Source organism: Diorhabda sublineata, chromosome 6 (assembly GCF_026230105.1).
Source record: "Diorhabda sublineata isolate icDioSubl1.1 chromosome 6, icDioSubl1.1, whole genome shotgun sequence".
Lineage (NCBI taxonomy): Eukaryota > Metazoa > Arthropoda > Insecta > Coleoptera > Chrysomelidae > Diorhabda > Diorhabda sublineata.
In genome coordinates this window covers 29,621,274-29,636,242 of record NC_079479.1, presented here as the reverse complement: position 1 = coordinate 29,636,242, position 14,969 = coordinate 29,621,274, and the positions used below count along the sequence as shown (strand labels likewise).

Here is a 14,969-nt window from a genome sequence, read left to right as displayed (position 1 = left end):
TTGAACGCATGAAGAGTAGGAGAGAGTTTTATGGAGTGATAAGTGGAAATTTGGTGTTTTTGGGTCTAAGAGAAAAGTATTTGTGAGCAGGTCAAAGGAAGAACGGATGTGTAATCCCGACTGTAAAACATAGAAGATAGAAAGCTATAAAAAATATTAAACGAAAATGTAGGCGAGCATCTGATCGGCAGAAAGTCTATCTTCCAGCATGACAACAATCTCAAGCATTCCTCGAAGTTTTCTGATATTACCTTTCCTAATGTTGATTCATCAGAAAGAAGATTTGTACATAGAGCTGTTAAGTTTCAGTCTAAATTATTCATCGCTTAATTGCATTCTATTCACCAGACGCTCTTCTGTTTTCTTCTGTTTCTATATTTGAGACAAGTCTATGATACACACTACTTGATGGATTTCCTGGACAGTTGAGAAAATATTCACTTTGACATCGTCTTCAATGGCTTTTTTTGATAGTTTAACATGACCTTGTAAAATACTATTGCAACGTAAACTTACACCGGAAATAAAAATATTGTCAGAAAAAGGAAAGGTTAGACAACAATGTAAATACAACGGTAATTTGGACTCTTCTACAAACCCGGTAGCAACATTTTTTTCTAAATAATAGAGGCGTTCCATGTCCTGGGTCTATTGATTGAAAATGTACGCGCCACACCTCGTATACATAAGAAAAGTATATATAGTTATTTCTTTTGTTTTTCGATTCGTGATTGAAGTTTTTCGGACACCAGCAGGAGGAGTGAGGGACGCTATGATCGCAATTTTCCACTATATTATTTTTTAGTTCGTTTCGTCTGACAAGTACAGCGAAATAACGAAGGACGTCGTCCTCTTGCTTTCCAACGCAAATGTAGGTAGTATCTAGTTGTTCTCGATGAGTTGTAAGCGTTAGTATGGTGTTTTTCTAAATATACGACCGGGAAATTTTAAACAATGGTAAGTGTAACGATTTTTGTAGGTTAATTCACTTTTTAAAAGTAAAGGTTGTATCCTAGAAACTGTTATCGAATCTGTAATCGTTTCCTGTTGATTATACCAAGTGTTCAACTAAATATTGATACGGAATGTTGCATTTTATTAACAAACATTCCGTACATGGCGCGAATACTATTTCAATTATTATAGTGAAAATTCGACAAATTCTGTGATAACTGAAACAAATCAAAATTATTTTTATCGTTTTATCCTAGTTGTTAGAAAAGCGCAACATGTGTGAAATTAGTGAAACAATAATTTTTTGTGTGGGGTTGGATAAATGTATGACGCTAATTTTTCAACTTATCATCGTGATTTAAATGGAACTGTTTTGGGAAAGCGCGAAAATTTTAAAAAGCAAAAAATACAATTTGAAATTTAAAAAATACGTAATACAGTGGCTGCATTTATTTGGAATTCATGATGGTATGATACACTGTACCACAAAGTTAATACACAATTCTAAAAATTGGAAATAAAAATTAGTCAAGTCGATTTTAGAACAGCTTGAATATATTTCTGTAGTTTATCCAGTTTTTGAGGCATATTAATAAAAATGTAGGATATATTAAAAAAAAAAACAAAAATGTCATTTATTAATTTTGATTGTACAATCGTAACTTCCGATTACCTTGAAATTATGGCATTTGAGTATGAGCGATGTTATTAAAACTATATAGTATTTGAGAAATTCTTAGAATTTTACAGAATAATACCGAACTGCTGAGAAATTGCTTGAATTTTGCGAAAAAAATCGACACTGTTATCGAAGGTTAAAATTCCGAACGTACCCAAAGTTTCCAGAAATTGCTTGAATTTTCAAAAAATATTCGGAATTGTCAAATTTTGGGAGTATAAAGATTAAAATGTAACTGAATTATAGAGAAATTTTTAAAAATTCTTTAGAAATTCTTAGAAACTCCACAGAAACTGCTTTAATTCATTTCTCAAATGTTTGTGTACTAATCGCACTATCGAAAAACTGATTAAATTTTGAGAAAGAAATCCACACTGTTTTTGAATTAAAGAGAAATTTTTACAAATTCATAGAAATTCTTAGAAACTCTACAGAAACTGCTTCAGTTGTTCTTAAATGTTTAGATACTAACTGAACTGTCGAAAAACTGTTCAAATTTTAGAAAAAAATCAAATTGTTACTGAAATGTGGAGAATTTTTTTTTCCATTATTCAAAAACTTGCAGAAAGTTTAAAAAATTTACTGAAATCCTTTGATTTTTACATAAATATTAGGAAAACACCGTTAATTGTAATAAACTGTTCAAATAAATATTCAAACTACTGCCGAATTTTCGAAAATTTTTTTTTAAAATGTCTTAAAACATGCACAAGACTTATACAAATTGCTCCAATTCTCTTTAAATATTCATGAACTAATCAAAACTCATATTTTAATCTAACTTTGTAAAATTTTTTTATTTCACAAAAAAATCAATACGTTCATAAACATTTAAAAATGTTCTCCAATTTTCCAAAAAAAAAAAAAATACAGAACGTTCACAAAATTTATAGAAATTGTTTCAATTGTTCAAACTGTTGAAGTATATTCGAGAGTTTTTTTCCAATTTTCCATAAAAAAATAGAACGTACACAAAATTTTGAGAAATTGCTGTAATTGCATAGATGTACAGGTATTTATCAAGTTGTTAACAGAATTTTCTTTTATTTTTTCTTTACAAAGTACAGATGGCTCATAAAATTGCTTGAATTTTGCATTTACAACAAATTAGTGAAATTGGATTCCTCAAACAAAATAATATTTTCAGGCAAACCTTGAAACCGATAATTGTAACTATACTGCAAACAAAAATCTGATCATTTTGCTTCTTTATTTCGCGTCAACATTTTAAATTAGATTTCCAAAATAGAATTAATGTACGTGATTGATATAAAATAACATCTTGCTATAATTTGGAATATAAGGAAATAAAATAAAAATTTGTATTACAAAATGTGAAATAATACGAAAGAATATTTATTTGAATGTGGTTCTGTCTAATAAGCTATCAGGTTTTTTCGGTTTATGTTTTTTAATCCAAGTTTACTACAATTAGGATAAATAATGCAGTATACCGGATCCCAATTTAAAATTGACGATTGGTTTTACTGACGTAAGCGTTCCGTTTTATTCAATATAATAGAAGTACGTGTTTTTTTTTTGAAAACGTAAAAAGGGTACGAATTATACAACTTTTAAATATTACAAACTATGTCATTTTTTATTACAACAAAAAATAATATATCACTATAAACTTTACCGTACTATCATCAAGATAACATTTATTCAAATCGGTCTTCGTCTCCTTTTTCTTGAATGGTTACTTACTTACTGAAAGAATGTCTAAACAAAAATTGTGTCACGTTGCTTGGTACTGGTGTATAAGTGAGTAACATATATCCAATTTTTATTCTTTAAGGATTTCGTCATTTTTCTGCTGTTAGGATTGGTGCAAGTGTTCTAAATGGTCGTAAATCCTCTGAAAACGATGTCTAATGGATCTCCTCGATTCGCGATGGTCATCACTTTCATTGTTCTATGTGAAACTGAATATCAGTGGTGAAACTGTTACGCGGATTTCTTCTTCCTGCTGTGTATAGGCATCATTGCCTGTTTTTCTTCACATCATTGCCTCTGCTCAGTCACCTGGGAGGTTGTCACTCCATCTTTTCCTAGGTCTTCCAAGGCTTCTTTGTCCTGCTGGTGATTTGTCCCTTGATATTTTCACAATTCGTTCTTCCGTCATGCGGTCAATATGCTCATTCCATTTCATCTTTCTATCCAGTTACGCAGATTTGTCGATGAAAAAGCTTTGGGCAAAGTCGGATCCAAAGCCCAAGAGCAAATATAACATAGAATGTCAATTGTTAATGAGGCGCTGTATTCAACAGTGGCTACCACTAGACGGTGGAAACTTTTCAGACAACCCTTATATGTTATTTATGTGTTCGGGTTCTTTAAATTGTTGCAGTAGTTTATCAAAGTATTTGTTTTTTCTTATAAAATAAGAAATACTTGATATAAAAACATAATTATCATGAATTGAGATCGATAAAGAATTTGATATCAATCAAAAATTTGTATGAATTCATTGTTAATGTAATATTAAGCAAACAACTTGTGCTATACACAATATAAATCGTTTTCATTGAAATTTAATGTTACATTCGACCTTTTTTGATATTTTTTTTATATATAGAATTTCTCGAATTATGTTTTGAAATACTTATTTTTGTCTACTACAAACTTTTCGTATTTCAAGGACTTCGTATTCGTCCTTATAACCATCTGACGACAGTACCTAAACTTCTGTTGATTCCACTAGCTAGTTTTGGAATCGATAATCCAGTTTCTCCAAGATTAACAATTCGATCTCTTTCGAAGGCCATTATCCCAAGAAAGCAGTGCAACAGCGACATAATTTCAAAATGACACAAGCATGCCATATTGAGTTGTCCCACTAAAGTAACGTCTTTCAATAGTTATGTCAATCAACAGTGTTGGTATGCAAATAACTAATCCGTAGCCTTCACTGGCTACTACTGCCCAAGCTTTCTCGGTCATATCTTTTCGAGATTATTCTCCTAGTTTATAATTATATTAAATTCTTTATATTTTTCATGTGCTATAATCGTAAAAGCTTGTGTGTCGCTTCACATCTAACTAAATTCGAGTTGTTTAAACATAAAAAGTCGACACAAAACTTATATTCAGATTGTTTATCAAATAATTATACAAAAAGAAAGCCTTAATATTGAATGCAGCCTTTTTGAGACCATTATTTGGTGTCAAATGCAAAAAATTGTCTCACTGCATTTTCAAACGATGCACAGCTTGGACTAAATGCTGAATATATAGCGCCCGGGTGTAGTCAACACCCCAGCACTCTCTAGTACCTAAGCGTGCTGAGCACTGTTAACATGGAAAATGTACAAACAATTATCATAAACTGTCTGTGTAGCAAACAAACCCTTGTTAGTACTTTAGTACTTACCTATTTTCAACAGAGAACTTCAAAAATTTGTCTGGAAACAACTAGTTGGGGCTCGCATCAAGCTTCTCACGTCTGTCAAACATCTAATTTAGACCTCTTGCCAAACCATAAATAAAACAAATGAAAATAACTTACAGAATATAGGGGAATATAGATGAAAGTTATGTAAATCCACCGTAGTTAATAAAAATAATAGAACACAACTTTGCAGTTATTTGAAAAAAGTTTAATTCGAAACCGAAATAATATAGAAGGTAATCACACAAATGAACATAAAATTATAACATAAATCTACCTAATTCGAAAAAGCTAACGTTTCGTGCTTTTGCATTAACAAAATCTTCAATTTTCATGTTCAATACTCTCTAAAGATGAATTTTTCAATCGACTTTGTGACAAGATGTTTATGCTGGATATTGTAGGAGTTCAATACCACAAAGTTCTTCTATCTTACTCCGCGTAACTTGCACAGTATGTCGTCTTACATCGTCTTGTTATAAGAAAATTTGCTTTCAGCTTTCTAAATCTGGATAGTTTTCCAAAACATACATTCGTATCAGCTGTCCACTAAATACTGTATTGATAGCTTAATCATCTGGAATTATTTGGAAGTACACTAGACCTTCATAATTCCAACAGACACACAACAAGATTTTCCGTCCGAATCGATTTCTCATTGCGAATTATATCCTCAGAACTATTAAAGTACCATTAAGACCGAGTTATAATTGAGCGGCTCGTCACTAAGATTCGAGGTTAGATAATGAATCATGCAATAAATAAATGATTCTTCATTTTACAAGGGTTGTAATTTAGATCATATGAATATAAAGGGAGGTTATTTAATGAAATTAAAATGAATACACTTACATACATTTATAACTATAATGCAGCAAACCTAATATTTGGAAAAAATAACTGGGTCTATATGGAATTTACGGGAAATTCCTATTTTTTCCCATCTCTATGCGATTCACAGTTAGAAATTATATTTATATTGCTATACTGTGATTGTCTACAGGACGTTCAGTGAAACAGTTTCAAAGGACGGATGCAGAGACAGCAGAGTATCGAGATCGGCCCAGTGTCTTCCAACAGCCCCACCAATGGCTCTACCAGAAACCCAGATGACAACGGCCTACATCCTACAGGTACTTACGGTTTAACGTAAACGCTTCCTTTTTTCCTAACTGTATGTACGGTGTGTTGTCTTAACTATCCATATCGTAACTGTTTTTACAAGTTTTTGCTGATAACTATTTGGTAGTTAAATTGGTTGTGTGGGTTTTGGATTGTGAAAAATAACAGCCTTTTACCAATTGGTAGTTGTTTGTGAACATAAACATAAAAGAAACGTATTGAATTACCTAAATTGATTTTACGAAAATTTCGTAGCTTTTCTTACTATCTTCACATTCCTCATTATTAATATACCGCTTAATTGGGCAATGCGAGGGCTATTTATCATTCGTTGAGAATACAAAGATCTGCGTCTCCTTTTTCCATATTTATACATTTTTTCATTGGATCGAATTATCTTACAAAGTAATTCGACAGTTATAAGATATACTTTTTGGAAGCTTTCATTGCTTCTCTAGGATTTTTGAAAATGTGCAAAATAATTCATTGGTTTCTCACGACTGAAACTTGTAAACAAATAATTCTATACCATGCCGAGGCAATGTACGTAGTGAGGTCTTTGAGTTCTTAGAGCCCAAAATAGAAAAAAAGATTATAAATAGAAAAAAATTTGGATTATGTGTCTATAAGGCTTATATATGTCACAATAAAAAAAGTTACTTCTTTAGACTCAAAATGTTAAGTGCTTCACCCCTTGACCTTTAGCTTTGCGAAACAATATAGTCAGAAAGGGTCATATCAGGGATGTATGGTGGGTGTTTGCGAATCCACATTCGTGTACAGTAGCTTTAGAAATCGAATCAGTATGGACTTCAGCATTGTCTTAAAGCAAGCGCACACCGCGGTTGTTTGTGCCGTGCCTGTTGTCGATTATTTCATGACGCAACTGCCTCAGTAACAAGGAGCAAGTTGTAACTTTTTGTGAAGGTTGTTGAAACTTGTGACTGACGGCTGCATAAAAATTTTTACCAACGCCTACATGAGACCAAGAACTCTTGGACCGCACTACGTACATTCTCCACATGGTTAATATCCGCGAAGGAACAAATTTACTTTTGATAGAACGAAATTTTGAAACATAAAAATACCTTTCTAAATCATACGCGTAAATGTACGATTCGTCACATGCAACGATGTTATTCACGATTTAGGATGCATCACAGTTACTTATTTTTTTAATTATTTTACTGTATGAATTGTCATAATTTGATATACCATGTGCGGCATCTAATTTCTGATAATTTAACTTTACATACAACTTTGGTCAACGGTCTCAATGGTGTTCTCTCGGTTCAAAGCATCTTTAGTAACAGACAACTCGTTTAGACCCACGGTTATATTTTCTTTATCCTGCTTTGCGCCATGATGAGCTTCTAAGGCTTAACTTTATGTGTGGGAAATGAAAAAAAGGACTATGAGGTGGGTGCGGATTCCTTAAAATGCTTTTTTGTCAAAACAATCAATTAGGAATAGGTCGGTGTGTGGTTGTGGGGCAAGATTCAGCCTTGTAGTGAGTTCGATTTGCATATTAACAATGCGGATATTAAAAACAAAATAAAATGAGCAACATTGGATTTAGTCAACAATTGGATATCTTCGCTTCTGTTAGATTCTCTCAACCCATTTTCATCCACTGCTGACTACCTTAACGGATTTCAGAGCCAAACTTAAATCCAAATCTCAAGTGATTTCCTGGCTCAATCAGCTTCTGCGATCGCTCTTAATATGGTGTAACAAATTTTTGCAACTGGACGTTCCTCCTTTGTTCAACGCTTCGCTTATATTTAAACACGCGTGCTTATGACATACACTTATGCTTCCTGAGAAGTGTCCCACCTCAAGCAGAACAAGTCAGCGCTTATTAACATAGGCTGGGAAATATATTTGTTTTGGACGCTTAGTGTTTGTTTGATAATCGTGTAAAGAGTCGTAGTGAAATTTTTTTCTTAAATGGAAAAATTATTATTAAATATTTCTTTTTAAAAATTAATACGCCTACCTAAATGGTATGGGATTTCGGTATTGTGTATGGATACTCTGCACCATCAATCGCGACCGATTTATTGTGCAGCTGGATTAGAACGTGACCGAATTAACTTGGCTGACGACGAATGTTCGGCAACCAATAATATAATCAAAAAATAGGAATACGCAAATGTAGTGACGCAGTGTTGCCATTTATGACTAAATGTCAAAATACCGTACAACTAGGAATAACGGTATAACGTAATCAGGTGTTCCACTTTATTCAATTGCAGGTTAATTTATATTCAAGATAATACAGCGATGAATATTTTCTAAGATATGTTTATTGTTTATTCATTAGTAGTTGCTCTTTCCACCCGTTTTCCGATTGAAATTTTTCCATAGCGCGATACTGATAGTAGTAGGTATAACATACATAGATGCTAAAAGGTGTAGAAGCTTGAATAATTCATCGCCTACGTGAAATTTCATTTCAACGTGACTTAATATTCTTGCTTATTTCATTACTTTGTAGAATACTCAAAGAAATATTATTAGTACAGTCAAAATAGATATTTAAGATAGACGAAATTTGTAAAAGAAAAAACATAATTTTAAGTCCATTCATAATCAGACGTAATGTCGTAAGACAGCAACTTCTTTAAGTGAATTTCAATAAATTGAAGAAAATAATAACTGGAAATGAGTCTAAGATAAACACCCGCTGAAGTTTTAGTACAATTTATTTTGAATGATCTTTTGGTCACCTTAAGCTATCATATTGAATTACATTTTGATTAAACATATTTTGAAACCAGCGTATACCACTGATTCAAGTCCAGCTGACTATTTCCTTCTTTTTCTCAATTCAAATCACGACTTAGACGTAGCCGTTTTCCGAATACATAAAAGAGATTTCTTGAAGTCAGATTACTCTGACTATAATTCATTTTAATGTGCTGTACAGGAAATTGACTATTTTGAATTTTGCGAATATTATCAATTTTGATAAATAATACAAGGTCTGACTTGCTTTCGCGTGTGTGTTTTGAATATGTTTTCTAATGGTAGAGAAACGAAATGTCTAATCCGTTTGTGCGATTCGGCGACTGAAATTTGTGGTGAAGTATTACAAGTATTTGGTTATAATTATAATAAGATGTTAGGCAGAAAGTAATATTGGTTAGGTTAGGTTAGGAACCCTATAACTTCAACAAACGGCGGCAAATGTTAATTCAGTTTTATGTGAATTATAAACAATTTTAATAATTTTCAATTCCAAACTAGTTAATTGCTATTGAACTTGATTCTAAAATTTCACAGTCTGAAAACTGAAATTTGATTTTATTATGAATTGAATCATTGCCATGAGCCACGGCTAAGATTTCCGTCCTTAAGGTCGCTTCAAAATCTATATATCGCATTACATGGACTCTCCGTAAATAATGGTCAGTATGAGCACTAGAACTTCTAAGCAATACAATTTTTAAAAGAGCAATTAATTAACTTAATATGTATTTATTTGTGCTTTGTCATCCAAACTATTTTTCAAGATTATGAGATTGAATCTGCGAGGGATGTCCAACCTAACAAGGTCAATATAGTCTTCTTTTGAGTCTATTCACTTAATCTAACATTTTTAACCCTTGCAAAAATGAGTTGTCGACTTTTTCCTTAAAATGCTATAAAGTTCTCTTCTTATGACACCATCTCTTTCGGAAATTTCAAAGTAAGGAAACACAAAAAAGTCACTGGGGGTCATATCTTTTGAATACGGTTAACCAATTTGAAGTGCAATTCGAGAAGTTTAGTCTTAACTGTCACCGGAGTGTTAGTTGTCATGATGGAAAAGCTTAAAATGCCTTTACGTAATACTCTCCTGTTATGGTTTTCCTTTTTTGAGTATAATCGATGGACAAAATCTCATGTCTTTGCCATGGTCGCCGATGAAAACATCTTTGCCTTTTTGGCGAAGCTTCGCTCTTAGCAATTCACTGTTCTGACTGTTTTCTCATTTCGGGAATATTAGTGTAGATGCCAATAAGGACTGGAAAGTTTCCGTACGAATGCGTTTTTGACCTAGTGATCACATAACATTAATCCGACAATCGCCCATTACCATTTGGTGAACTTTTTCGATTGCAGCAGTTTTTGCTCAAATTTAAATAATTAATGACAACTCGATACTCATTTTTTTCATATTGAAAAAAATTTCAGAACTACCTACTTGTACGTTTTTCAAATAAAACTTAGTGTCTAAAATGGCAGAAATTTGAAAGAAAATCTCTCAACGCATACGTGAATATATTTTTCAATTTATATTGATAAGTGCTGACATCTTCAATTTAAAGTCACAAACTTTTCAGACAAACTTCGTACTATAAACAATCTATTTTTGTCATGTCTTTCAGCTTGTTAGCCAGACGTTATCATCTTTTAACATTTTTTTCATTATCGATTTGATTAATAATGAAAATCAATTAGCTTTGATGTCTTGAATAAGATCATTAAAAATCCACCAATCAATTAGTGCGATCGAGTTTGCTGTTGAAAAATTTTCTAAATTCAACGATGTTTTTTTATCTCTTGTTAGTTATTCTAGAATTGTGAATTATTTACATTCACTTTTTGTTTGAAAGTTGCGTACTTTGTAAAATTCATTATTCCGTTACAACACCCTGCAGGCATGCGCGAAACTCGTGAAAATCGATTTTCCAGTTGTGGAAATAAGCTCCCTGCCATGGAGCCTATTTTTCGATTGTTAAAATTTTACGATGTTTCCCAATTATGAAAAGACATTTCGAAAAAATGCCATGTCGGTGTACAGGGAATTAATTCACTTTCTTCATAGCAGATTCTTTGGCAGTAAGTATGCAATATTATGAAAAAGACATGTTAATACCTATATCTTCAAGAATTCGTAACTATTTGCGTTAAAATAACAAATATAACGATTGAATAGATTCGTTATATTTATAATTAATGTTTATAAAAGTTTAGTCTCGACGATGCTCGATTTGTTTTCATAAATATTGGTAATAATAATATAATTTTACTGAGTTCCATAGTTAATCGAGTCTAACCAAGTCTTTACATTGAACCAATTTTTCGAGCTACTGAAACTGCTGAAAGTTTTTGTTGTTAATATGTTATTGATATAATGAAACCAAATATCTTAACTTTTACTTTCACAATTGTTCATTGAAGTTGCTCTATCAATTGTTCACAGTTAGCTCATTTCAGGTTTCTTGCTTAAAAAAACTCTAAAACTATCAATCAATTCCATATTTTCAAATCGTTACGTTTCATATTGCCATCTTACCTCAGTAGAAAGTAAAAATCTCGCATAGTCTTCATTCTCTTCTTAACAAAATAACTTGAAAAGAAAAGAACTTTCATAGCATTAAAACATTTAGTACTGAATGTAGTGCGTCACAAAGTTTTCCCTGTGAATAATACAATGAACAACATTCAATTCTGGATTCACATAATTCATCAATTTTAAGCAACCCTTTATTTAAATTTGGTATCGAAAACTACCTTGGAGCTAAAGGGTTAAGCTCGTGCCGCCCTGTGGCCCCACGTTGGGAAACACTGACCTAAACGATGATGAAAATGCTTGACTTCGTCGTAAGGGGAAGACTTGCTGGCAATGAACAGGCTATAGCCTACTAAAATGGTCATCCATGTTAGGAAGAAGCTAGACATATCTATCGAAAATATAATATCTCATAATAAGTGAAACAGAAATTTATGTAGCCTAGCTTAACAAATCTCACAAGAATTTGGTATGAATTGAAGGTTATTAGTAATTCCTTTTGCCAGTTGAAAAAACATTCATATGCCATATTATATACTTTCCTTGTCTTTCTGGCAATAAATTTATTGAGGCAACTTCAGCATCATCTCTGATGTTAAAAAAAACTCATTTTCATGTTCTATATCCTTCTATAAAAATAAATTATAATTGAGAAAAAAAACACGCTACCTGTTTGTAACTGACTTTGAGGCCTTGATTTTGCACTACTTTGAGCGATCAGATTCAATTTAATCTTAGCACACTTCATGTCAAAGTCTGCCGACAATGCAATAATTCAATCAAAATATTTTATAATCCTGATTGGATTAATCAAGATTCATAATTTTTTTTGTATTGTTTGCATGATAATAAAAAAATCTCGATGCAACCATCAACACATCTGTATATATTCACGACTGGTTTAAAACAGCAAATTAAACTAACATGAAAAAAATGAAATAAGCTGAGATAAATTGGGATAAAATGGGAAAGAATAAAAGAGCCAACTAAAGATAAAAAGGCGTGGAGAAAACCCCACATTGAAAAGCTATCACCGCACGATTTTCTTACTTAGGATTAAATTAAAAATATGGTATTGTTGTTCTGTTTTTTTTTTCATTTCATTTCAAACTCAGAAAAACGTCTTTGAATCGATGGTATTCTGTAAGATGCAAGTATAAAATTCTGTGCGCTGCTCCGTCAAGTTTTTTCAAAAAACCAATTATGCAATAATTTAAACTGTCATCATTTTTTGATAACCAATATTGACATTTGCAACTTTGATGATTTTGAGCTTTATATTCCAATATAGTAATAAGACGTAATCAGTATCGTATGTAGATTACTAATTTCCTTTTCAATTTGTTATATTTTTGATTGAAATATACTCTAGGTTTGTTTTTGATCATCTTGTTTATTTATCTAAATGCTTGATTTGTATCAGGGAATTATTTTGAATATCGTGCTGCAATTTTACTAACACGCAAGCTATTTATCTACTTTTTCTTAAAAGAAAATCGGTTAAGGTATAGTATTTTTCCATTTCCGTTCTATTTTTGTCTTTATTAGAATTTTTATCAACATTTTATGGTAAACTAGAACAATTATTATGATTTATGTCTTTAATTTATTCCTCGATTTTATTAACGGCGTTACTATATTCCAAACAAACGTATTTGGTCTTATAAACACTGTTATAAGTTTCTTAAAAGTATGTAGCATTAAAATGATGTATTTTATTATTTGGTGGATACATCAGGAAAATCTGCAATATTATATAATATAGTGATAGTTCACGGATGTGAACTGAAACATATGAGCAAACTCGAAAAGACATCGTTGACGCAGTATAGATAAGACGAAGAAAATGTCTTATTGTTACATTAGTAACGATTTACTATCATTATGATTAGAAGAACAAAATGCAGAACCTAACCAACGAAAAAATCCAAATATAACCTTCAGCATGGAAGGATATGCTAACCATATTTTGGGATGCTGGCGTAATATTAAATTGAAGCTATGAACACAGATACCAATCTAGTACCAACGAATACAGATGCCAATCTAGTACCAAAATTACATGAATTACGCCGAAGTTGCATCATGATGATATACCCAATCACAGGGCCGCCATTGCAACAACATCGAATAGCTAATGAAAGTCATATTGTTCAGATTTTGCCACTAGCGATTACATGTTGTTTCAAAAACGATATTTATATATTTTTATTATAAGCGGGTCTACGTTAACTGAAAATCCAAAAAGTGTCTTTCATTTTTAGTAAATCTATACAAAAAATTGAATATTTAAATTACAACCCCTTCTACCTTCTAACCTAACTTAACCATAGTTCTATCCTTTGCTTCCTATTTAGTCCGTCTCTAGTGCAGTCCTCTTGTTTCGACTTTATTTCCTTATTCCATTTCCTTCCTTTTCTTTTTATTATTTCGATTCCTCATATCACCTTAACTATTCTTTTCTTCTCACCGTATTTCCAAATCATCTCAACTGTTCGCTATTTTCTCAGTATCTTCATTCAACACCTTGTTGTTTTCTGCTTCAATTTGTTCGCTAGCACCCAGGATTCTTAACCATAGATCAACATTGGTAATTGTATTGACTCGTAAACTCTCGATTTTGTTTAAAACTACTCTATGCAGTGGATATTATCTTATTGCCCCTATTGCATACCAATTCGTCAATTCTTCCATCTGGTCTTACAATTGTCCCTAGTTACCTTAGCTTGTTCACGCTCCTCTTCTCCAGTTCTTTTACTTGCACATATATTTTTTCTGCTTTGTTCGATATTTTCATTATTTCTGTCTTTTCTGTGTTTATCTGCAGTCCGTATTAGGTCGTCCGCATACATCAGATTTTTTATGTAGATTGGACGCAGTCTATTCAATACTATGTGTGCTTTTCTTTTCTTATTTAGTTATTATGTCCACTATTATAAGAAACAATTCCAGGCTTTAATAGCCTCCTTGCCTTACTATTGTCAAGAAAGTTATGTACGCAGTTTTGTTTCGACGTGAAAGCAATTGAACCTGCACCTGAATGTACAGAAAATTGATATTAAGTCAGCCAATATTAGTGACAGACAGTTGAATTTTTACATGATGTTAATGTAACAAACATTAAACATCACTATATCCTCCTGATTTGGCGATGTTTGATATCTGGTGATTATTTAACTTAAAGAAACATTTACTTGATTTTATGTAGTGAAAGATTTGGTTTATGCGAAGAAATCATTGGGTGCTAAACAAGGACCGTTTTGACTGTTTAGAAGGTTGTTGTTTGAAATGATATGTGATAGCTCGCATAGTCGTGATTTCCCTAATTTTCTCGAACACATCTGGCAAACTAATGCTGGAGTTGTCAAATGTTCATGCAACACTGAATGTATGCGAGTGGAACTAATGTCAAAGTATGCCTCAATTTCACGCACAACATATTACAACAGCCGATTTTGTACGACCTTCAAGAAATTTAACCTATAGCGACGTGCGACCACGATAGAATTCGGAAAACCAGCCAAACATGGTGGCTGAAG

General features: G+C 32.2%; 1 protein-coding gene across 8 annotated transcripts in view; it reads left to right on the top strand.

Moving 5' to 3' along the window:
* The window catches only part of LOC130446037 (probable phospholipid-transporting ATPase IA), a 55,965-nt gene that overhangs the window by 7,670 nt on the left and 33,326 nt on the right, over positions 1–14,969 (top strand). For 5 of the 8 annotated variants that reach the window (XM_056782023.1, XM_056782019.1, XM_056782022.1 and 2 more), the window contains exon 2: positions 6,028–6,157. The exons of 1 other annotated variant lie outside the window; for it this stretch is intronic. In XM_056782023.1, the coding sequence (XP_056638001.1) occupies positions 6,058–6,157 (100 nt within the window). In that variant the 5' untranslated portion in view covers positions 6,028–6,057. Of the gene's footprint in view, positions 1–6,027; positions 6,158–10,826; positions 10,977–14,969 lie in introns of those variants that run through there. 2 more of the 8 variants (XM_056782021.1, XM_056782024.1) reach the window with 2 other exon arrangements.